The sequence below is a fragment of the Calypte anna genome, chromosome 6, assembly GCF_003957555.1.
Source record: "Calypte anna isolate BGI_N300 chromosome 6, bCalAnn1_v1.p, whole genome shotgun sequence".
Classification (NCBI taxonomy): Eukaryota; Metazoa; Chordata; class Aves; order Apodiformes; family Trochilidae; genus Calypte; species Calypte anna.
In genome coordinates, this window is record NC_044252.1 from 5,329,408 (window position 1) to 5,355,359 (window position 25,952).

The 25,952-nt window shown below is 41.5% G+C and overlaps 1 protein-coding gene across 5 annotated transcripts in view; it reads right to left on the minus strand.

The window, feature by feature from the left end:
• The window catches only part of RASGEF1A (RasGEF domain family member 1A), a 52,158-nt gene extending 26,590 nt beyond the window's left edge, over positions 1–25,568 (minus strand). For 2 of the 5 annotated variants that reach the window (XM_030453169.1, XM_030453164.1), the window contains exon 1: positions 613–730. In XM_030453169.1, the coding sequence (XP_030309029.1) occupies positions 613–639 (27 nt within the window). In that variant the 5' untranslated portion in view covers positions 640–730. Of the gene's footprint in view, positions 1–380; positions 464–612; positions 731–25,458 lie in introns of those variants that run through there. The other 3 variants (XM_030453166.1, XM_030453165.1, XM_030453168.1) reach the window with 3 other exon arrangements.
• Positions 25,569–25,952: the final 384 nt, after the last annotated feature.

A 25,952-nucleotide genomic window follows, 5' to 3' on the forward strand; every position in this document is an offset into this window, starting at 1 on the left:
TTAGGAAGGGAGCACAGGCAGGTTTTGCCAGCAAGTGCCGCAAATCCCTTTATGGCGTCCCTGCCTGCATCAGGTTTGTTTTCACACATCCTTTTCGGAAGCAGCCCGATCTTCAAGCAGCCGAACCCCTTCCCCGCACTGCCAGCTCCACTGCCCCCCCCAGGGACCGGACCCGCCGCTCCCCCAGGACTGGGGGTGGAGGAGGAGGAGGGCGAGTTGACCCCTCTGTGAACAGCCCCAGCGCTCGCAGCCCCGCTCACCCCCGCCTTCCTTTGGGACTCGCGGTCCCCGGAGGCTCCCGGTTCCCCGAGGCGGTCGGGGAGCGCTGCGGCGTCCCCGGGAACCACCTGCCGGGCAGCCCCCCCCGGGGTCCCGCTCACCCCGCTCTGCCGCTGCTGTCCCCGGCGGGTCGGGGCTCCAGCTGCCGGTTCCGCGGTGCTGGGGAAGTTGCGAGGAGAACCCCCCGCTCCGTTTCACCGTAACCGGGGTATTTTCCCCTCGGTACCACCGAACCGCCCCGCCGCGCACCGTCCGTCCCCCTCCCACCCCCTTCCCCGTGTCCGTACAGGTGGGTGAGGACCACGCCGGCAGCGACCGAACCGAGGCGCTTACCCTCATTTTCCTGGGCGACGTGTACATACGCCTGGGCAAGGGGCTGCAGCACCGGCGGCCCCGTGGCTGACAGCTCTGACGGAGCTGCCGCCGGGACCAACCCGACCCGGTTCGGCTCGGCCCGGCCCCGCTCCCGCCGCCCGTGACGTCACGGCCCAGCGCCGCGCCCTGTTGGCTGAGCGCGAGCGTGGCGGGTTCAAACGGAGCCGAGTCAACGGCGCGCGGGGGCGCGTGCGGAGAGCGGGAGCGGGCGCGAGGGGGGGGCGGGAGGAGGGACCCGCGCGGCGCTGTCGCCTCTCTCCTCAGCTGGGGCTGGGCTGGCGCAGGGCCCGCCGCGGGGTTTTGGCTGGAAGGTACTACTTTTTTCTTGTTTTTTTTAAGCACTTTTTCTCCCCCATGAGGATTTTTGTTTCTTTGGGGGCTTTTTGTGGTTTTTTGGGGGTTTTGTTGTTTTTTTTTTTTTTCCACGCAAAAAAAGAATGTTCTTAAGCAACCAGACTGCTCTATCCCGAGAGCTGTGTGGGTTTCTGGAGTTCCCTCACCTGAGCTTGCTTTCCCCCACCGAGAGTGGAGATGCCTCCCCAGCACAGTCATTGACTGCGGTTCCCCAACCTAAGCCAGGCACAGAGTGAAGGGGGCAGCTGAGAGCCCAGCTATGGGCAGCTTGTGAGGGACACACTTCATGGGGCACAGTCTGGTGTGAGACATCCCAGCTATGGGCACTTTGTAGGGGACACACTTCCTGGGGTACAGACATGCCAGCCATGGGCACATTGGGGGGGCCACACTTCGTGGGGCACAGCCTGGTATGAGACATCCCAGCTATGGGTGCTTTTTAGGGGCCACACTTCATGGGGTACAGCCTGGTGTGGGACAGTCCAGGAACCCAGCTATGAGTACTCTGTGAGGGCCACATTCTTTATGTGGCATAGCCTGGTTTGAGATAACCCAGGAACCCAGCCATGGGCACCTTGTGAGGGCCACACTGTTCATGTGGCACAGCCTGGTGTGAGATATCCCAGTAACCCAGCTATGGGCACCTTGTGAGGGCCATGGTCCTCACGTGGCACAGCCTGGTGTGAGACAACCTGGGAGATGTGGCCCAAGAGCCTTGGGATGCTGTTCTCCCTGTCAGGTTGTTTACACCCGGACGCGTGGTGGCATCCGCTGTAATTACTGCTGTGCCGAGGGATGCCGCCCAACCCTCCCTGATAATAATTGGGTTTTATTCTTCCTTCGTGTTGTTCCTCTTTTCAAATTACCCGAGACAGTCATCTGATACTTCTGGGCTGTGGGATGGTGCTGGGCCCAACCCCCTGTTTCACACACAGGATGGGGGGCACAGCCAGAATCTGCTCTCCTGTGGACACTGTGGGTGTGTCCAGCAGCCCCACAAGCTCCTTCATCTATACCCAGCACCCACTGAGGGTTGCCATCCTTGCAGCCTTCCCCCTGCATAACCATATATTTTGCATTGTTTCTCTTTTTGTTTGAATTGGGAGGTTTGAATATTTGCCCTGTTCTCTCCAGGCGTTCATTCATTTATTTATTTTTAAACTCATCTAATAGCTCTGGCCGAATATGTAGCAGAAGGGCTCACTGGTTTCCACGGTGATTAATGTGTGAAAAGCCTTTTTGGAAGAGTAAGCATGCGTGCCAGTGTAGGGAGGTGGGTGGGGCAATGAATTTGGGAACACGCACGTACCCAAGAACATAAGGAATATATTCATATCTGCCTGCTATTTGAGGACAAGCACTGTCATCCATCCTAAACACTCAATAACTGCAATAAAAAATAAAAAAAAAGACTTGTATCTACTCATCATCTTTACTGCTTGCCTACTAAATTCCTTCTTGGTTTCAGAATCTTAACATATCGACTCTAAAGTCTCTTTTCCTTATTTAAAGTTAGCTTTTTCTCTTAAATGACAACATGAAAAGTCAGTCCTTTTCCTCCCTGTTTCCCTCTTAGTCTCATTCCCATGTCTTAGTTGTACTCCACAACCTTCAGAGCATGCAGGTGTTGTAGCAGATTGGAAACCTGTTCACCCTGAGGCTTTACTGGGTTTCAGCATGCTGCCTGCCTTGGACACTAAGGAAGTCCCAGAAGGCGTGAGCTTTGAATCCAGTGGTCTGACCTAATGCAGGGCCACATTAGGATGTGTAACCCTAGAGGAGTGAGGGTGAGGAACAAGTTTTGTTAAATCTTACTCAAACATCTTTAAGATATTTATAAAAGGTCATCTAAAGCAGCAGGTAGCAATTTGTAGGCTAACACTGTGTAGTAAATCTGATAATATTTTTTTTTCTGAGGGCTATGAATACCTTTTAATAAGTCATCTAATATTTACAGCTAAGAACACTGCCAGTAAGCCTGCAAATACGTGCACGTGAAAAACAAGTATCAGAACTCCTTCTGCTTCTGTGCTAGTCTCTCCCCACCTTGCTCAAACATTTGCTGAGACTTGTAGAAGTATACATCCATTAATCTTAGCAAAACATACACAGTAAATTGAGCTCTAGTCAGATTCAATCTGCCGTGAAAATAACCCCTGATCTTTTTTTTTTGTTTTGTTGGGGGTTTTATTTTGTTGTTTTCTTTGTTTTTTGACATCAGAAATTTGATCTCCCTTCTCCTTGGAGCTAAGAAATGTAGGAATTTAGAAATGTTCTAATAGATTAGAGGAAACTATTAGCTAGGCATGCTCTCTCTTCTCTGAAAGTACAGACTGTACTTCAGTCTGTAGGCCTGTTACATCACTGCACGATAAGCTTCAGGAAGAGCAGACAGGGTTTCTACCAAGGTTTTGGAATACCTGGTGGATCGTACTTTTTCCCTGGAGCACAGATTGTATGTGTGCTGATTCTTGCCATAGTTGGATAAAATCCAAAGTAATATATGTAGAGACAAACAGCCAAGGCTTACCCTGTTGTCTGCAGTTCCTTATGTTGTGCTTATTGGCACTGTATCAAAGTGTTTTTCCATACTCTTCCCTTCTGCAGTTCAGCAGATTCAGTTTAGATTTTTTTTTTGTATGTATATGTAAAGGAATGTGTGTTTGTGTGTGTGTTTATTTCTTGTTTATACACATACCTATATCTGTGTATGTAAATGTTGAGGGGGGAGGGGCTAGAGAATGCAAGTTCAGGGAGATGTATTATTTTTCCTTTTCTACTCTGATGCTTATTTTTGTCAACGCTGCATTGTGTAGTCTTGCAGCATTGTTGAAAGAGTAGCTTTTATAAACCAGAGAAGCTGAAGACATAAATTCAGCTTGTATAGCATGAATCATGGAAGCCTTTTATTTCACCTTCGTTTTCTGTATAAAGTGTGGATTATGACCTTTAGCTATCTATTCTGGATGTTGAAATCTGATGGTACAGAAACTCTAAGGTCAAACTGTTTTTGTTGTTGTGTAACTCCTGTTCCTCAACAAATAGCTTGCATTTTGAAGATGTTTTCATTAGGCATTGCCTCATGTTACTGGTGGGTGGACCTTAAGGCATGTTTAATCAGTAGAGCTGGTACTTGTTCTGTAGCTTGCTTTTGAGGCAGCAGTGCTGTGGTTCCATCCAGCTGGTCAGAGGAGTCTCTCACTGCAGCATGAGTCAGCAGCTGTCACATTGTGACTGTCTCAGCCTTGAAGGCAGCTTCAGACTCTGCCATACTGCCTAACACTGATGGAATATGTTCTCCTAGTTATGCTTAATGAACTGGATTGGTGCTGGCAGTGTTTGGGTTCTGTTCCTGCTTGTGCTCCAGACCTGCTGGGCCAATTGTTAAATCCCACTGTGCCTCAGTGTTTGTCTGGGACATGTTGAATGTTTTTATATTCAGCCAGTTTTTGCTTTAGTGTGTTAGAATACAATGGCCTAGTTCCTTTTAATGGGAAAGTTGCTGGTCAATAGCTTGTTAAAATTAAGGAAGATTAGCAAAGAAAAATGGGTGAAACCAAAGGAGAAATCAATTGGAGAGTCAAAATTATCAAGTAAAGCGTGAGTTCTGGAAGAAGAGACTTGAGGTTTCTCCACTGGTCTTAGAAACCAGTGTTTTGGAAACAGGCATTTTGGGCCTGTGTGTACATCTGAAATGTAACTGCTTAACAAAGGCCAAGTAATTACCAATGTCATTAATGCTGATCTGAGATTATAACCAAGTATAACGGGACTCTCCTAGAAATGCTGTTCTTGGAGCTTTCATTGTCAAATCAGCTGTTCACCTTCCACACAGATTTGGTTATTATTAACATTGGGTTTCATTTAACAGAATATGTCCACACAATTTAAGGCCTCAGTGTTAGTGAAGGAATTAAAGGGACAAAACCAGCAGAGAGCCCATGGGAAGTAGACTTAATTGTGTAAGGCATTCTTGATAGTGTTGATTAAACAACAAAATGGGATCAAGTATCCATCTGTACATTCCCACCTTTTCATGTACGCAGCAGGATGAATATAGCACACTGCTTTGGTCTTTAAAGCTGTACATAGTTCATAGTATACACAGTATGTAGCCTTGGTTCTTACTCTGAGGTTGAACTGTTATCTACAGGCCTTGAAAGTGGCCAGAGTATAGAAGGGGCTGCATTTTCATGTTATGTTTTGTTCTATTAGCACATTATTCCCCCAAAGCAGTATGATCCCAGAAACTATTTTGTACGCCCATCACCTTTACAAGAATAGTTCTTGCAGTCTTCCAGTTCTTACATTTTGTTAGGTTTTAGGGCACTCAGCCTAATGCTGCCCATTTGAAACATGAAAAAAAAGGTAAATTAAAAATGCATGTCATATTAATGCTTTTTATTCATTGATGGCCTTGGTTCTAGGCTGAACCATTTTATGTGGTCCTAAAATAAGGAATTTGTGCTGGAAATGCTATAAAAATCCACAAGCAGTAACAACAGTGGCCTTAGATGGAACTTTTCAATGGCCAAGCTACCTGTGGACCATTTATAAGAATTTATAATATAAGGAGCAGATTGTAGGAAGAGCTTCAAAGCCTTGGGGAAATGTCTTCAGGAAATGTTAGGGTTTTTTGTCTTACTTGTAGGGCTGCACTGATGTTCAAGATTTTCTTGTTGCATCCAAGTTTTAAGATTTGAAATCTGTTCTCAAACTACTTTTAGATGAATTTGAAAACTTCTAAATTTCAGAGGTTTACACTGCAGAATAACTTGATGGGACATTAATAACTTGGTAGCAGATGGGAGTGGGAGAAGAGTGTTTCAAATCGTGCTTCTGAATCCAGCAAAGCTTTTAAATCTTGAGACTTAAAGTAAGGTTGAACACTGTAACCACCAGTCTGGGGATATTACTGACTGTGCCTTCTCTCTCTCTTTCTCTTCCTGACCTGGAACATGATGAATCTTTCCACATAATAGTTTTGTCAGAGCCAATGAATGTTGTAGTTTGAAAATGACATTTTCCATTTTAAAAATGTTTTGCTGAAGAGGTCTTTGCTGATTATCTTGGGGGCAGAACTGGTAATTTTTAGAACAAACAAAGCTGAAAATATATGAACAACTTCAGATGTGGATCATCACTTTGTCTGTTTTCAGTTCTACCTGAAAGATAAACTAGGTGTGAAAATTCAGTTACATATTTGTGGAGCAAAGTGTTTTCATTGGCATAAGGTCAGCTCTGTGACACCACTGAGGATAACCACTGGCTGAGCAGTTTGAAACTGCTTTTTTCACTGATGTTCAGTACCATAGCTCACTCTTGGATTGAAAGGAAAGCTCTTCCCTAGCATTTAGAGGGCACGGTGCTAATCCCCAAGCTTTTGTGCCTCTGCCAAAATAGGAGATATAACAAAATCGTGACAAAAACTGCCTATGATACTGGTGTAGAGCTGTTAACTTGTGACTGACATTTTAATAGTTAACATGGCACAGCTGCCTGAGAAAGCTGGCTAGAAGTAGTCAGTTTTGGTTCCTGATTTTCACAGATGCTTCAGTCACAGAATTCTGTAGTTTTAGCAACTATCTTGTCTGCTAATTTAAGGTATATCCAGTTGGGAAATGGCACTGTAACATACCATGGATGGCCTTGTTGTATTCTTAGTTGGTGTAGATGAATTATCTTTGGTTAAAATAAAAAGGGGTGATGTGCCTCCTTTGCATCAGTGATGTAACAAGAGAAACATCTTGCAGGGATTTGAGGATCTCAGGTCATTTAAATGCATAGAACAAGCCAGAGGGTGAATGAAAGGAGGAGTTCTTAAAAAGATACTTTGCTTAGCATTTTCTGCTTAAAGAAGTTGCTAGAAGTTGTCGTGCCTAAATGAAAATAGTAGCTGAACAGCTACTTCTGTAGTTGTAAACTTAGTCCATTTGTACTTATGTATATTCTGGAAATGATGGAGTCTGCTCACTCTTCCTTCTGTTTTGTTTTCCAAGAAAGGGCAGAAAAAGCATAAAAAAGCTGGTTTTAATGTTTGGGATTCAGTCTGATGTTGACTATGACATGGAAGAATAGTTATGTTTATGTAATATGCTCTCTTTTTATTTAAAGTCTTTTAAGCTGAATACTTAAAAGCAGATGATAGTCTATTTTAAATTGGGTTCAAGCTTGGGTTCAAGATGAAGAAGGTCTGGTTTTATCCCAGCTAGTGTGTCCTTCACTTATATTTTGATGCATGTTCCAACACCAACTATTCCAAGAATGTGACACTGTGCAGAAAGTGAAAATCAATTATGCCAAGAAGGGAGCATGTACACAGATCAGCAATTTGGTGCCCTGGGGGAAAAAAAATCTGCATGTTTGCTGATGTCAATCTTCTTGATATGGTATTTTTGTAAATGCACGTGGGTTGCTATTTCTTCTAGCCAGCCTAACAGAAAAGAAGTTTATTTTTAGTGTTTTAAGCTCCGGGGCATCACAACTAGCAGATCAACACTGTTAGTCTGACTAGTCAAGCTTCTGTATGCTTTAGCAAAAACTACAACAGCAATGCTGTGAGCATGCACACAGGTATTTTAGAAGGTTAAGGCCAGTGATCACTTTTAGTGATCAGGAATCAATTTATTTTTTTATTTTTTTATTTTTTTTTAGCTTTACAAAACAGCTGATGGTGAGCAGTGCTGGGCTGATAAATGCATTTGCAGTAACTCACCTTTACTAGTCTACAAACCTGATATGTATCTGTCTTACCTGAGTAACTGCAAGTAATTCAGTTCCTGTACACATCTATCATTTGGCTCCCTTTTGCTAGCACAGCCAAGAAGTTAAGCAGCAATTATTAGGAAAATTTTAGAGTGGGATAAAATCTACTCAGTTTACCAACAGCTGTTGTTTTAATTCTAATGACTTTACTGTGAATAGAATCAAGGTATGATAGTCTTAACAGTATCAAGCAAAAGATGTGGAGAAATAGTGAGAAAATGAAGCTTAATATGGTTTAATTTTAGCAATAAGTTGTCACCAAATTAAGTATTAAAATTAATACTTTTTTTAAGACAGCGTTTTGATGAGTAATGAGCTACTGAACAGATGGATGAGCCCCCAAGCCTACTTACAAATGTGTGTATAGATGAGATGAGACTCAGCACAGAGTGTTTCAGCACAGTTTAAGCTACTTGGGAAGAACTTGCAGAAATCCCAAATTTAGTGAATAATCAAATGTATATCAAGCTGATACTGAGTAGTACAGAATATAGGATATTGTCTCATGTATATGAGTATTTATCTTGTATATTCTAGGTCACAGCCTCACACTGTCTGAGCATAAACTATTAAACATGAAACAGGAAAATATGATGACCCTACATGGTCAGACTTTCACTGGATTAACCTGGAGGCTAATGTGCAGGTGAACAATCTTCCTCATATATATGTACAGATGTTGAAAGTAAAAGAGAAAATAAAAATTGATTTTTTTTTTAATTGATTTTCAATCAATAAAAATTGATTGAAAAATGAGCTACCTTGTATGGTAGTGAAATTAATGGAACAACTACTTAGTCTTCTGTTTTGCTAAAGCATCTTGACATAAATCAGTCAAAGGATTAACGTGACTGCACCCAGCCCTTTACGGCAATATCTGTATAAGGAAATAAATATAAATAAATTCCAAATAAAAAAGATCTAGTGTTTCCCTGGAGTTTTTCCCTGTGCTATGTACCGATCAAGTTACAATTGAAAAGAAAGAACAATGTGTGCCTTGAGTCTGTTTGGCTTTGCCAGGATGGTCATTCATCTGACAGCTAGTTGTATCACAGGATAGCAAGTTTCAATAATTCCTTTTCAATATTTATTTTCTTTTTCCTGGAACACTTGGTTGTTTTGATGTCAGTAGGATAATCACTGAATTTGTAGCTCTGCCTTTTCAAGGTCATTGTGACAATACTGAAGTTCACTTAGGGAGTGTGTTTTATTATTTCACTCAAACATTACCATTTATCTTCTCCTTTCTCACCAAAAGAAGAATAATCAAACAGCATAAAATAAATGCAGTGAATTCAAACACCACGTATGTTCTGATGTGTCTGGGTTTCAACCTTACTGCTGCTGTTTGCCTCGCTCCAGTGGCATGAAACAGATGTCAGGTCAGGTAGCAACTTCAGAGGGGATTCCCCTGGGCATGAGCATGTGGGAAACAAAGCTGATATTGCCTCCTCAGGGGAAGCTTGTTCCTGCTGGTGCTCACTTGTTTGTGCTCACTATTTATTAAATGAGGTTCTTGGCTCTGCAACAGTTGTGCAGATGATGTACAGAGTCTGTTTTAACTCAGGTTCGGAGACTTTTTAAAAAATTTGTTTGCTTTTTTTTTTTTTTTTCATTTGTGCAAGGATGACAAAGCTCCCTAAAATAAATAGTAATGCTGGTGATGGATTTTTGGAATGAAAACTCAGAAGTCTAATCTCTGTAGACTTCACAGAGTGCTCCCATGGCTTTTCCCCTGCATTTCCTTCTTCTCTAACTTCCCTTTTCTTCCTGAGCTAGACAAGATAGAAATGGGTCTAGACTGTAGGTTAATCTGAGGAGAGAAGCTATAGGGGAATATAGTCTGAGTTTTTGAAATGGCTGCAACAAAAATAAAGGTAACGAAGGTTTAAGTGTAGCTCAGGAGAGTGGCTGCCTCTTGTTCAGGAGAACATGGTCAGCTCTGCTACTTAGTTTTCTCTTTAGACTTTTGAAATAAATTGGCATCACTATACATGGCAAATGTAAAACGTTTGTGAAGCTCATGTGTATACACATGTATAACACTGAAAGACTTATTGTTTTCTTTTTTTAATTAAATTACTTAGTATAGCAAGGGGATTTTGTTTTTTCCTCTTTTTCATCCCTCCTGGTGTCAGTGTGTGTCCTCAAGTGTTACAGTTACCTACTCTCTGAAGTCTGAGCTAGTGATTTAAGGGTAAAAGCTTTCCATCATGGAAGATTTCCTGGGCAGTCTATTCCTAAGTGTAAGGCCCTGAACTCTCTTCTTAAAAGGATTTTTTGATCAGGTGGTACTCTTCCATTTCTGTAAGATCTTTATGCAGGAAAAAACCCTTCAAAGTGCTTTGCCTACAAATGCAGCAATTTAATAGTAATGACTTAAATGTGGTGCAGTACTGCTTGGTAATTTGAGAACTTTCACTGAAAATGAGATTCTTTTACATTTTTTTAAGAGGCGGATTCCTTGCGAGCATTTTATATTTCCTGTTTTCTCATTAGCAGCTTCCACAGGATATGTGCATGGCAAAGAAGAGCTGGAAATCCTAAACTTACAAGACATCCCACTGGGATGTAATTGTGCTGTAGGTTTAAGTCATATGAAATCAGCCTGATCCTGAAGTAAAAAAAATACAACTTGGATTACAGGAAGTGTTGCAAATGCATTAAGTTACTTGAATAACTATTTTTTTCAAAATCATTAATAAGTCTTTCCTAATTTAGTTCAGATTTTAAAATGCTTTGTTCTGTCTGTTCAGCATAAGGGTTTTATAGGCATATGTTAATTAGGGGAGTTCTCTATATAGCCTAAGACAGGGTATCATTTTATGCTGTTCCAAGAATGATTATGAGCATAATATTAAACAGTATAGAGAAGATTCTCCTAGACACCAGTCTGCATTGTGTCACTGAGTTAAGTAGGCTGAAAAATTTCTTGTCATATTCTACTATGACACAAGACCAGTCCAAAAAGGAGGAAAAATCACATTGTTCCCACTCATGTATTTCTTACTGGATCTGGTCTCTTACTGGCATAAAAATTAGGTGATGCAGGAAAAAATGAAGACTCTAGAGGCACTCAAGTGTTGGCATTTTAAATGCCTCTGCCAGTTTAGCACAATTCTGGTACATGGCCTTGGCAGAGAAGTCAAATGCCTGCTTCCTCTCACACCTAACTATTGAACTAAAGAAGGGTTTGGTCAAGTGTTCAGTTGGTTCTAGGAAACAGAATTGTAATCTTAAAACAAAAGATGAAAGCACTGCATATGACAATTTTTCCATCAGAAGTTATTTTCTAAAGTAAATTAAAAGCCTAGAATTTCCCTAGCATTACATGGTATAGAAGGTAATAATTCATAATAGGTAGTAGTAGATTAAGTTTTATAGCTGACATGCCATGAATTTTTTTGGACTGTATGCTTTATTGTTTTGTAGTCCCCAGTGAGCCCCTTGAGTTTTTTGTTTTTGCTAAAGCTTGTTTACTGCCACTAAAAATGTAGAGAATATGGAGTTGCTTTATGCAGTCACTTCATTTTTATAGTTTACAAAATACTAGAAACTGAAACTGCAGCCAGTGAAGGGAGGCAGCAGAGGCTTTTAGCAAGGGCATCTAAATAACTGTACAGGTAACTTCATGTGAAAAATCACCTCTGTCCTGTTGTCAGCTTCCCTTATCAAAACTGCCCTCAGGGGGCCCTGTGCCCAAGTGCCAGCCATGGCCTTGCTGGGGGGGGCTTCCCCCAGATCCCCCACAGTGACAAAGAGCTGTGAAGCTTTACTAGGCAGGTAAGGAAAAAAACAGGTCTTTGACAAGAGTGCAAAAATTAAAATTACAGTGGCCATAAATTATCTTCTCATTCTGCACTCTCATGATAATTTTCTGAGAACCAATCTTTTTCAAAGAATATACAAAGCAAAAAAAAAAAACAAAACAAAACAAAAACAAACCCAAACCAACCAGAATCTCTGGCAGTGCTGGAATGCTCACTGGGCATCTTTACCTGGAAGGTAACAGACATCCAAGCAAAAATAGCTTATCCAGCCAGAAGCATTACTACTTGTAACTTGTTTATTCCTTGATTAAATGCTAGATTTTAATGAAGTTGGTAAGCTTTCTGAAATTAATTGAATTAGACTGCTTAGCACCCTCTGAGGATTGGGGCCAGTGTGTTGAGTTATGTGTTGGCTAATGAGCCTTCCAAATACATCTTTGGATTTGGAATGAACTCCAGGCTACTTTGGTAAATGACAAGGGGTTTTTAACAAATGACATTGTTATTTCTTTTAAGAAGTCTCATAAAGAAGTTAAAGGAACTTTCACAGAAAAGTTGGGCTTCTAAGATTACCCTGAAAATGTGAGAAATGCATCTGAAAGCAATTTATAACCTGTCAAAGAACTCTGTTTTGACATATGTTTTGTTAATTGAACTTCTGAGGATGTGTTCCAACGTGTCTGTTTAAGGAACCAGTGTTGCTTACCTGCTTCACGTATTCACAGCTAAGCTAAACTTTCATCTTTATTCTGCTCAGCACTGCTGTTTCTACTAAAACCTAATACATTATTCATACCTGCTTCTAATTTTGGCCTAACTTTGAACTGGAGATAATTGGAATGTCTCCAGTTGTCTTATATGTTCACACATCAAAGAGCATCAAGTCAGCAGTCAGCATTGTTCTTCTGGTATATGCATGTGCATGTTTTAAAGAGTAATGAAATATTGTTTTGCTAGCGATACTGGGACATTCCCCGTTCTCCTTTCAGATATAAATGATGATAAATTCATCATGATCTTACAGAAGGGGTGCCCCAGGTTATTGTGCCCAGTGCTGCAGATCTGGGTCTTAGTACAGAAGTCATTGGAGGCAACAGAACTTATCTGAATGACCTCAGGAGGCTTTAGATAAAGCCCCAAATAAAGACTGATTTTCAGCATTACCTTATGAACGTGCCCAGCACGAGCAAAAAGTTAGATTTTGCTTATGTTGGTGGTTTGTTGTTTTTTGTTTAAAGACTGGATATACTATCTTTGTAAAAGTGCTAATATTATACTCTACTAAATCAAAGTTATAACTGTCCAAACATAGCAGCACTGAAGAGACACCCCAAGTAAATACTTGGTAGTACTTAGATTTATCTTGAAGTTGTCCATTCAGTTTCCTACCAAGATCTCTGCTCAGCTTAGAAGATAACTTAGAAGTTATTATGGACTGCTAATAGCTGACATATTTTTCCTTAGAAACAGATAACAACTACAAAATACAGCTTCATCTTGAATCAGGCATCTATAGACAGCAGCAAGATTGGTACCTGTATCTGAAAATGTAGTCCCTTCCATTATAAATGAATCGCAGCTCTTCCCTGCACCTTTCAATTTTTCTGTTTATTCTGTTGGTGCATAAATAGTAGAAAATGTGGACTTCAATTTTCTCCCTCTTTAAGAATGATTTCTACTGTGCCTGTTGGGCAATCAGGTAGTTTACTTACAAGTCATCTACTTGCTTTTAGAAAGTAGTTATTAATTAGGTGGGTTTATTTATTCCTTTTTAGTACTTCGATTTCCTATTTTACCTAAAATGAGATCTTTTGCAATCGATTTTTGAAATCCTGAAGTAGTTAAACTGGAAAGAAACAAGTTTTAATAATGTGTTATGCTTAATTAGTTTTGAAGGTAATAGCTCTTCATTTGTGTTACCTTTTTTTCAGACTCTGAGATCTGAAAGCCACACGTTTGTACAGCCAGAAAGCTCTAGTTAGTAATAATTTGGATTTTAGTTAAAAGTCTTGTCTGAGAAGCCTCTCTCAGTTAGTGCAGTGTTGTGTGCTAACTAGGAAGTTTACAGGTAATTTCTGAGAACTAGTCTGGAATATCACAGTAGGGTAAAATAATCTGGAGTTTGCCTTTGAACAAAATTGCCAGAAGGTACAGCTGTGGATTGGTCCAAGCACTGAAACAGCTGAAGACTTCTTGCTTCAACAAATCTGGCTACAAGCCAATGAGTTCAAAGTATTTCATGTAACCACACTGCTTTTGAAATATTTAAATACTAATTCAACTACTAATAACGTTCTGTCTTTTAAAAGCATCAATAACATATTTAGTTAGGAATCTTCCAATTCACATTGCAAACTGAAGTGCACTTATACTGCTGCTTTAATAATTATAATATTTCAGGTTGTTGTTATTATTTGGTGTCTTTATTTAAGATTTATTTGGTGTCTTTAATGCTTAAATATCTTAAAATTCACTAAAGGCACTTATGCCCAAATTGACTGAAGAGGCATTTAAGTTCTGTCCCTTTGCCTAGACACACTGTTGCTGGGTGTTGCCCTTCACCTACAAGCTGGTACCTATCGGGGGCACTTGCACCATGTGTGGATTTCTTTTAGCTGTATTTTAATCTTTTCCTTTTTGTATATATGAAAAGGGAACCTTTAACAGAAACAGCTAGCTGGCAATACAGCCCTCCTAACTGAGCTGGCTAACTAATCTGCTCACATTTTTGATTCCCATGTGGGGTGATCCTGTACAGTTATGCCAAATGTCCCACCATCACCTTCCTATCCTTTTGGTTTTAAGCTGTGTTCAGCTTTCAGCTGCAAAGGACTAAACATTTCAAGCCTCCACAAAGTCTGACAAGAGCTCATGCTGTGTGCCATTTAGGAAAGTGAGCTGCATGTTCCCTGTTGCAGGAAAGAGGGCCAGGATTTGATTTTATTTATTAATTTTTGTTTAGCATTACTCAAATACAACTGATATCCACCAAGAAAAAGGAACAGCACTTTTTTTTAAAATTATTTTTTTTAGTTCCATTGTAGCAGAATAAAGATTTTGGTAAAACTATGAGAGAGTAGGAGGGTAAGGCTTGAATTAAAGATGTGGAAAAGTTTTCTTCTTAACATATCAGTGTTAAGGGAAGAATAATCAGCCCAAGAAAAGCATTGCTTACCTTGTAAGCTTTTAACCTTTCACCAAAAAGCAGTCCTGCAAATTCCTTGAAGCCCTATCTATGTTCAACTACCAGTGTTTTTTGCTACTCATCCTTCCCATCCTCCAGCCATCTTCTTCCCCCTTCCCCCAAGTTTTTAAAAGGAAAACTCCCAAGAGCCCATAAGTAACAGGCTCATGCTTTCAATCAAAGGAGGGGGCTGAATAGCTTTCCACAGAGTGAGTTCAGGGTCTCTAGAGTCAGGGCCCCTTCATTAATGAGAAAGGGATCTGTCCACCTTCCGAAATCTTTCAGCAAGCCCTGAAGCAGCCTGAACCACACAACTTGCATTTCTCATGCATTTTCCCCCTGTGGCCACAGTTCCATTTCTCTTTCTCTTGAAAACCAAAAATGCAAAGGTAATTTCCCTGCTTTTTTGCTTTTTTTTTTCTCATTTGAAGATACCGTTTCAAATTAATTTTCTCCTTTCTCTGGCCCCCCAGACCTTTGGCTTCCATTGAAAAAACTAGTTGGGCTTAGAATTGTTTGCAAGAAAAACTAATGTTTGTGCCAAGCCTGCAAGACATGTTCACTGTGCAGGTCCAAGCACTGTTTTTGATTCTCAGGCTCAGAGGTTTCCAGTCACTGTTTTTTCACCCAAACCTCTGGTTTTGATTCACACCAACTGAATTCTGTTTTGAGTTTGTAGGGGTTAGAACAAAACACAGAAATTCAAATGTAAATTGAATTTGTCGGATCAATTGCACTTCAAGACTTAGCTTTTCACTGTCAGTCATGTATTACTAGGAAAAAAATATCTGTTAATTTCCCCGGTGAACTTAGGAGAAAAAGTCATAATACAGAACAAAGAGGAAACAAATGTTTGATTAAGTTATGTTGATGGTAAATACACCTTGAGAATATAATGGCCATATGAAACTGAAAACCTGACAGAAAAGTACTTAGGATTCTTGAAGGAAAAACAGGTAACTTGTCAAAACAAGCCCAATGGGATACAGGTTTCCATGGGAGAAAAGAACAGCTAGAGAAGACACAACTGGAGCACTGTGTATGTGATGTTAATTGCTGTGGGTGCTGATTGCTTGTTAATTTAAACAGGTATTGTGAGTGCTCCAAAGGAGGTTAGGAAGTGCTGACAGTAGCTTTCTCTCCCTGTCAATCATGTAAAAGTAATTTGTGTTTGAAATTACAGCTACAGCTGTAAGACTGTAAGCATGACCAACTACGTTTCTCTCCTCATTTTTTTTTTCTTCTTTCATCCTAACTTAACCGAGGGTTGAAAATACTTGGATCAGAACGTGGGGATGAAGGTGACCCAAGCAGAGGGCAGTGGTTCTGTAGCTGTAAGACAAGACAGGGGTGTACTGCAAGGGGTATCACTGCAGCAAGCAGCTGTCAAGTCTGCCAGGTTGTTGTGGCTCAGCCCCTGGCACCCCCACACACCCCCACACACCCCTACACACCCCCACACACACCCCCACAGCCCATCCATCCATCCATCCATCGGTTGTTCTGGTGTCGGGGGTCAATGTCCCCAAGGCTCCGTATTTCTGCTCCTGCCCCCTCCTCCTCCTCCTTCTCCTCCTCCTCCAGCTGCTGAGCAGCCCCACAGCCTACGCCAAAAGCCTTCGCTCCTGCTCCCTGGGGTTGTTTCATCCTAGCAAACACGGCCCTTCTCTTCTTGCCATCATTTCAGGGAAGGGAGCTGCTGCTTTCCAGGCTGGTGCTCAGCTTGTGACCTCCAGATGCTGCTGTAAACCAACCAGGCTGCTCTGCTCCTCTCACCTGGCTGGGGGGCTCAGCCTCCGAGCATCCCGGCCCGGTGCTTCCCAGCAGCCTCACAGTCCTACTTGCTACTCTCTGCCCTTTGAAAAATTAAGAAATCAAAGCTTTTAAAGTGTAGAACTCCTTCTCTCTGCTTGAACTGTAGCTAGTCTTCCCTTCCACTTCAAAGAAGCCACTGGAACTCCTGGATAGTTCTCAGGACACACCTCTCACTGACTGATCCCTGTGTGCAGAGTGCCCTGTGGTACCGACGCACAGCTCCCCAGACAGAACCAGGCAGGAGGGAGGAGGCCGGGCAGCAGTCAGTGTCCCCTCTGTTGTTTGGTGTGTGGGGGGGAACAGTCAGAAGTGGCAGCAGCTGGGCTGGGTCAGACACTGTGCAAATCATGGGGCTGGAAAGAGCCTGGGTGGCCCGGCCCTTTCACCAGCTGCCTCCTCCTCCTTTACAAGCCCCGAGTGTCATCCCAACATTTGACTCCCATCCTACACCCTCACGTGACTTCTGCCCTATGGAAGCACCATCAGCCCCTGTGGTGCAATAACCTCCAGTTTTCCAGGTTTTTCCCATTATGCTCACCACGAAGAACAAGACACCCAGGCATAGCTGAAGCTCCTTGCAGTGGTTAAAACTGCATCAAATGGCATGAGAGCGTTTCAAGAACTGCTCAGTAGTGAGTCCTTCCTGCAGCTGTGCCCTGAAGTAGGTTATTTAAAAACTCCTGTTCCTATTTCAGTTTCCTAAGAGAGGAGCGTTCAGGCACTTTTACATATTGCCCAATGCAAAGTAAATTAAATCTTCCTGCCATCCATATTCTACATCCTTATTACTTTAGAATCAGCTAAAAGCTTCTTTACTGTCATGGGGGTTGCTCTGTATTTTCAGGTAGGCAGAGAACACAATCCTTCGAGTCACTTAAGGTTGTGTTGGAAAGGTTACCTATTTACTTTTCTAGTGCTGCTAAATTTCAGACAAGGCTAAAGGGGTTAAGAAAAGCCTGTATTTATTCATGCAAATAACTCTGAAGGTCCCACTGTTGCCACATAGGGCAACCCATCCTTGAATCTATTCAAAATCTGGGGCTGTGAGCCTTTGCCTTCTGTTTTGTTACTGCCGAGGTTAAGGAGTCAAGGGTCAGGGCATTAATCAGTGACTGTGGTGCAGAAAAGAGTTGCTGAACGTGTGGTGAAACATGAGCTTGCTGTCATGGGAACAGAGTGGGAAAAGCAGCCTTTAGAAAGAGCAGCCTTGCTATGCCAGCAGCAGGGAGGAGAGCCTGGCTACGGGCACCTGAAGCAGTGTTTTAATCATGGTTTACATCCATGTTTTCGAGTGCTCTGTGTATATCTTTTAATTTTTTTTTCTTTTTTTTTGGTGGTTGTGGTCCTGTATCCTTTAATAATTCAGTATTCTGCTAGAGTGTGTTTCTTAAAAATTAAGGTCAGTCACCAAGTGCCTCATTCTTGGTCTGAATGGTGAGAAAAGTACCAATTATATAGAGTAAACTCCAAAACCCCCAAAAGTTTGGGATGCTATCTTTGCCCAGAAATAACTGAAGCTCCAAGTTCTTCTATACTCAGTTTGCTGACAAGTGTCTTTTTGCAAAAACAACCCTTTAAGAAAGGAGCTGCCAGCAGTGTCTGCAGCCTTCACACTGCAGTTCTGAGTTGCCTTACTGGAAGGTGCTGAGCAGAATTAGTGCTCATCAGTTTGTTGATGTTAATTACAAGAGAGGACTGCTTCATGCAGGTTCTCCCTTTCTTTCATGTATTCAGGCAGCCTGACTTCTATTTGCTTTTTTTTTTCTTGTTTAATTTGTGACCAAAATGGGAAGATGATGCTTTTGTAAAAGAAATCCATTTATTTTAAGATATTATTCTTTGGTTTTGTAGAATATGCAGATCAACTCATTCAAAGCAGAGACACTTTTTTCCTGGGTATTACCAGTCTGCAGAGAAAGCTATTGCACTTTAATATAATTCCTGAGCCATCAATCACACTGGCTATAGTTTTGCAAGAGGCAAAAGTTTAGCTGCTTACAGTCTGTTCTTTAAACTAAAGCTATTTATTTACTGTGCATCCTCACTCCTCCCTTAAGACCTTCAGAAATGAAAAATGTAAGGGGATCTTAGTTCCTTCTCTCATTCAAGTATGTAAACACTGTTTTCAGAGGACTTTTTGGGTTTTTTTTCTGTTGCAAAAGTGAGGTCAAAAGATGTGGCAGAAGGCAATATAAGTAAGGTACTCAAGCTAGAATCTGGTTATAATTTGGAAGCACTCAGTGCTGCCATCTGTTCTGTAGTCCTGTGATGGGATGCCTGTTGCTGGTGATAAACATGTACAGTTCCTGAAAGCAAATGAAATTTTGGCCAGGCTATTCCTGCTGTTCCTAGCCTGTATTTCCCTAAATTCTTGACCTCTCGTGGCTACAGTGTATCAATATGGCTTTCACAGATATATTTATTTCATTTTAAGACCTCTTTCTCATTAAAAATAAAATTAAATTGAAAGTAACAGCAGAAAATCAGACTTATTTTCAATCTAATTTTTCACTGTCAGTTTCCTAACCTGTTTCTTTCCTCAGGAGACTTATATATATGATCTTTTAAATACAGAGGTAGGCAGTTTATCTCCTTCTATTTCTTTTCTTTTTAGGGGATTTGTTATATTTTCTACTGCCTGTGAGGCTTGAGCCCTAGAGATTTCAAGTTTCTTTTATCCTCCAAAATGTCAGCAATTTGAAAGAAGTGGGTTCCTTTACTCTTCTTTTTACAGTCTCCTGTGCTCTTCAAACTTGACTCGCAAACTCTTCCCCTGCAGGTGAGAAGGAAGTGCAGGCAGGGGACACATTTATCCCTCAGATTTTCTGGCTCAGTCACCAGGAAGAGGAAAGCACCCTGGCAGAAGCAAGCTATGCATAATCCGAAAGAATGACATTTCTTTTGGCATTTCCACCCTCTTTTTGTGGCCTCCTTCTACCTTTGCAAAGCAGCATATTCACACAGCTGAAAGGCAGCTTTGGGATACCTGAACTTTCTGGTTTTGTGGTGGAAAGAAGCATTTGAAACCATCAAACCCAGCTAAGTTAATGGCATTTTTGTTGAAGTCTGTGAGAACTCTCAGCCTTCAGCTAATGTTTCTTCTTTCTGGGTTACAAAACACAGCAAGCAGAATAATCATGGCACTCAACAATTATTCATAGAATCATAGAATTGCCTGGGTTGGAAGGGATCTCTGAGATCATCAAGTCCAGCCCTTGATCCACTCCCGCTGCAGTTCCCAGCCCATGGCACTGAGTGCCACATCCAGTCTCTTTTTAAATATCTCCAGACACGGAGAATCCACTACTTCCCTGGGCAGCCCATTCCAATGTCTGATCACCCTCTCCATAAAGAAATTCTTTCTAATATCCAACCTAAACCTCCCCTGGCACAACTTGAGACCCTGCCCTCTTGTCTTGCTGAGAGTTGCCTGGGAAAAGAGCCCAACCCCCCCCTGGCTCCAACCTCCTTTCAGGGAGTTGTAGAGAGTGATGAGGTCTCCCCTGAGCCTCCTCTTCTCCAGGCTGAACACCTCCAGCTCCCTCAGCCTCTCCTCATAGGATCTGTGCTCGAGTCCCTTCACCAGCCTCGTTGCCCTCCTTTGGACCTGCTCCAGCACCTCAATCTCCTTCCTGAGCTGAGGGGCCCAGAACTGGACACAGTACTCGAGGTGTGGCCTCACCAGGGCTGAGTACAGGGGCAGAATCCCTTCCCTGGACCTGCTGGCGATGCTGTTCCTGATCCAGGCCAGGATGCCATTGTCCTTCTTGGCCACCTGGGCACACTGCTGGCTCATGTTCAGCTTCCTGTCAATCCAGACTCCCAGGTCCCTTTCTGCCTGGCTGCTCTCAGCCACTCTGTGCCCAGCCTTTAGCGCTGCTTGGGGTTGTTGTGGCCAAAGTGCAGGACCTGGAAAACCCACAGAGGTGGAGATGTGTAAATGGGTGTGTGGCCCTAGTGTGCCTCTTCACTTAGACCTGAAGATGATGAGGGGGGAAGGGAAGCAGGGAGTGGGAACAAATCCTGTTCCTGGTAAGCCAACCCAGCAGTGGTAATGAAGAGGTCAGTAATTGATAGGAGAGGAATGTCATTAAAAATGCTCCAAAAGACAGCTGGGCTGCATGGCCACCTCAGTGTGGAGAAGGGAGCAAGGCAGAGAGCAGGTAGATGCTGGAGGAACAGCAGGAGACACAGAGGAGCAAGGAAAGCAGGATGCATAAAGTGGGAATATAGAAAAGAGGATGAAGAGAGAGGAATGAAGAAGTGGGACAAGACAGAGTTAAATGTTCAGTAATCTTTGACCTGAAAGCATTAAAACGATTTAAAACTTGCCAAGCTTTCTCCGCAGATGTGGAGTGTATATTACTTCCTTTGAGAAAGAAAAAGTTGCTTTTATTGTTAACATGAATGAAGAATTTCAAGACAAATGTTCTCTTAGAATTGTGTGGTCTATTCTGGGCAAAAATAAATGGCTGTGCTTAGAACAAAAATATCTTTTAATTGTGTTATAATATTGAGGAATGGCCACCTTTGTGTCTGTGCTCAGGATGTCCCAATTCTGTAATCCATGAGGGGTGCAGCTGTTGTACTGCTTTTATCTTCAAGGACGTAAGTGTAGAGTAATTAGAGAATACTGTTTGACAATTCAGGAAAGGATCTTCTAAATATTTTTCTTTGGGAGTTGACCTGTACCCTTATAAGGAAAAATCTTCTAATTTTTGCTGAAATCTCCACCCGCCCCAAAAAAAGCCCACGTAAGAAATGAATCCACTATTCCAGGACAATCATCAGAAGATTGGTTCTTTAACATTCTCAAGGTGCAAACCATAGTTTTGGGATGTAAAAGCTGTTACTGAATCTTAATTAAAGTCTGCACAGTAATAACCTACAGGCAAGAGTCTGCAAAGCATGAAGATACATTGTTTGAGTTTCTTGGAGCCTGGAGTAATCTTTATGGCTATAGATAGATGAATCTTTCTATTTAAGTATCCTAGAGCATATTTAACACAGATTTAATTAAAGTGAATCCATAATCAATTCTTGTTCTTTCCCTGCTCCCCCTTCGTTTTTAAAGGGATGTTAATTATCTTGCCAAATCTTTCAGTAATATACAAAAACTTTCTATTAATAAAAAGCTAGGTCAAATTAAGAGAAGTTCTACCCTTTTCTTCTAAGTGGGAAAAAAACCATGGCTGGTTTAAGAACAAGGTGAAAGTGGATTTAATTTTGAAAAAAGTTTAGCAGTTGTGAATGGGATGAAAGGGGTAACCTGGAATGTGCATTATCATAGGAACATAGGGAATAACATTTTTACATAGCAGAAAATTCCAGATCCAGCCCCCTTATGTTTTTTTTTACACTCACAGAAATAAAATAAATACAGGAGCAGGCTCTAGATGGGATCCTCTGTTATACTAAACTGGAATGAAATATGCAACTCTTGTTCTGCTTTATGTTGCTTTATCCACTGAGGCATACAAGAAGGTAATGTCTGATGAGAGTTGTGGTTCCCAGGCTCTCACAGTGTGTGTCACCTTGTCTCCAGTGGTGTCACTGACTGTGACAGATGTACTATTTCCATACTACAAATAGAGATGTTTCTTTTACTTACAGGATGCTAATTGCTCAGCTGTCGTATTTGCCTAAGGTGTGTGAAGTTGAGGAGGAGGAGGAGGGAACACTCGTAAGAAAGGAAAAATCAAATCATAGTTTTGGTGCTGTCAGAGGGAGTGGGTGTTGTGTGGGGGAGGTAGTGGCACAGAGAAAAAGGAGTGACATTTACTCAACTTATTGCTCAGGCTTCTTGTAGTTCAGATATGCCTACTTGTGGTATTTGTAGAGTAGCCCATGTGTGAGAGGAAAAAAAGGACCTTATACATAAAAAGGAAAAAAAATAATCTCTATCCTCTATTCTTTCTAAATCTAAAAAGGTATTTAGAAATTCACAGTTGTTCTTTGTGCCTTCAGAACTGTCAAATCTGTCACATACAAAGGCTCCATCACTGAAGGACTTGTATTCTATTAAAGTTAATGCCCATAAGTAAAGCCAGTTGAAAATGTAAGAACAGGTATTTAGTTGTATTTAGCTACTGACTGCTGTGATTAGCTGAATGCCATATGGCTCAGTTGCACCATTTCTAAAACTAAATTGCAGAAGGCAACTGATCCAAGGCTTCCCAGGGAGCAGATCTACCTGCTCTTTATTTATTCTTTAAATTTCTGGTGGGTGAAATGAGCTAGGCAGCACTTTGACCATGTTGTTATTTACTCCAGTGAAAGAAATGGATATATTTGGTGTGTTATTTTCAAGCTTCCAAAGGTTAACTACTGTGAAGAAGATAATGTAATATTTAGCCATCAAGTTTGGGATTAATGGATCAAGATGCAAAAATTAGCAAAATTCCCCACTTGTCACATCTGTGTGAGTCCCATGAGTTATCACCATCTTGAGCATCCCTATTTTTACAGTCACTTTCAATTTGTTTCCTACTCTGCAGAATTTCCCAGGAGATGTGCTGGGGCAGTAGGAGGCTAAAGAAGGACTTCAGACCTAATCTAATCAATATTGTGACAGACCTAATGAAGGAAGCTGTGTCACCTTGGAATACCAGTACCTTTTATCAGTTCTGCTCCTAATGGGATGTGGCAGGGAGGTTGATCTGTGTCTCCTTAGGACACAGCTTAGGACAGGAGAGAAGTTGTGCAAGGTCTTGTGCAAGGATGGCTATGTGAGAAAGGGTAATTTAACTCCATGACAAGAGCAGCTAAAGGTTGGAACTAGAGGTCCTTACACGTCAAATATCAATTAGTTATTTTAATAACCTTCTTGCTAAAGTAAGGTGAAAAGGCATTTATTACATTTTCAGTTCCTTTACCGTGTCATCTATATGAAAAAAGGTGGTAACTACTTCTGTGTCAGTGAGAAGGTTCTGAAATTGGTTTCACTAATTAGAAAGTAATAATCACTGGCTTTATATGAACTTCAGGCAAAGCATTTTCACTTCCATCCTCTGCAAAGATTTTACATTTTGTTTTGAAGTGCCCCCTTTTGCAATCACACACAACTAGATCACTTGTTCCACCAGTACATGGCATTTTTATCAGACTCAAGTCAATCACTTATATTTCTTTTGTCCTGTAATTTGCTCCCTTGGTACTTTTTTTGTACTAAATTTAGCTTCTACCATGGCAATCTTCACTGAAGCATTCTGGTGCACAGTCTCAAAGTTTTGTGCCATTATACTACTGAGGTGGCAGCTTTGCTAAAAATCCTTTTTATGAAACCCTCATTTTCTCTACCCAGGATTGCATGTATTCTGTCACTTATTCTAATAATTCTAGTTTCTCTGCCCAGCTAGCTTAATCAAGACCATGTTTGGGTCTCAGCTGTTGTCTTTCTAGTTTCTCTGTCCTTCAGTGTTGTCCACATTCTGTGATGGTTCCTCTCCCAGGTTGTTTGCAATGCATTTGCTTGCTCTGTCCATTTAGCCTGAACTTTCCACATCAGGAAGAATGGTAATTACTGTCAAAATGTTCTTATGCATAGAAATTCTAACAACACGTAGAGGTAGTGCTATCATTTGGATATCTGGAAAAATTGTACTACTTATCCTTTAATTTAAGACCAAGTTGTTTCTGAATCCCATTTTCAATTATTGAAATCTTCTATGTGAAGATTTCCACAAATTGCCTTGATAAGTAAATAGTGGAACAAAGCTGCCTTATATTTTTTACTAATCCTACATTCATTCCACAGAGTATTTTTACTTTCCTTAATATGAAACAAAACCCTCCTCTCACCTTCTTCTTTATGTAATCAATGCAGTAAGAATTATGGACATGACAGCCAAATCCAGCTTCTAAATCCCAGGCATAGTAGCTATGTGCTATTGCTCACAGTTTCTTTCTAATAAGCTGTAAGCAGCACAATATCTTGTTAGTTAATTTGAAAATCGTTTCTCCAGGGATTGCCTGGCTTATGTGCATCAGGTCCCTACCAATCCTCTTAAAGCTTAAATACACCAGATTGAGAAACTCAGTGCTGCTTTGGATCTTATTTGCTACAGCAGAAACATTAATTTCCCTGTAAAGTACCAGGATGGCATTTTTGTACTGAGCAGAAATGATAGTGAGAGCATTCCTGAACTGAATTTTCTGGAGAGGATGAATCCCTCGTGTCTGAATATTAGAGCTCTCCCTTTCTAATTGTTTTTTTTTTTTTGTAATACACCAAAGCCTGCTATTTCTTAATCTTACAGAAAATCTCTTTTATTCTGTTCCACAAGCTATTTGTTAGGCATGATCAGTTGCAATTGATGCAACAATTAATGCAAGTAATACAACAACAGATGCCCAGTTACTCTTGAAATGTCAGGTTTGGTGTTACTTGTAAGTTGTTTCATTAACTTGGAAAAGACAGGAGTGAGAATGAAAGCTTTGAGACAAAATACCTATCTTTGACTCAAACATCCAAAAGATAAATTCAAACATCCCTGGAAAGCTGAACTTTGATTCTGTTTAGAGCTCTTCAGTGTACTACATCCCTTTAAACCTGCCTGCACATTACTGAAACCATCTCACTTGGTGCACATTCCTTCAGATCAACACTTCTGTATTCTGCTATATAAAACAACAAATCATGCTTTTCATGAAAATTTCATAGCATAAAATACCAACTTCTGTTTCCATTTCTTCACAACAGCTTTGTCATCTCTGTGACAAGGATTTAAGTTATTTTGTCTCCAACCTGCGTGACTCGAGGTCTCCTGATGGCTGAACTCTGCCATCACTGCAGTAGCAATGCCCAGCCCAGAGATGCTCTCTCTGTCCTTTCCCTAGAGCCATACATGCTGCTTAAAACACCACCAGAACATCAGAACAAACAGTATAGAGCACACAGCACTGTGCAAAACTTACCCTGGTCTCAAGGACCATGTCTTCTCACAACTGGGGCACGTCCTAAGGTCTGTCCCTGCCTTCTGCTTCACCTCTGTCTCATGGCCAGGCAAAGGGTGCTGAGAGCTGTGGTGTGAGCCCTCGGTTTCCCATTGCTAATGTACCCCCCAAAACTGAAAGTGCTCTGGAGGGTAGTAGACAAGAGGAAGTTCTGAGTCTCAGCTTTCTCCTACGTAAGTGTCATGTGGTGGGCTGCTGGGGAGTGACTGGGAACTTCCACTTCTGTCCCTGAATCATAGAATCATAGAATCGAATCGACTGGGTTGGAAGGGACCTCAGAGATCATCAAGTCCAACCCTTGATCCACTACTGTTGCAGTTCCCAGCCCATGGCACTGAGTGCCACATCCAGTCTCTTTTGAAATATCTCCAGGGACGGAGAATCCACTACTTCCCTGGGCAGCCCATTCCAATGCCTGAGCTGCAGCAAAACCAAAGCTGTTCTTATAGGGTCAC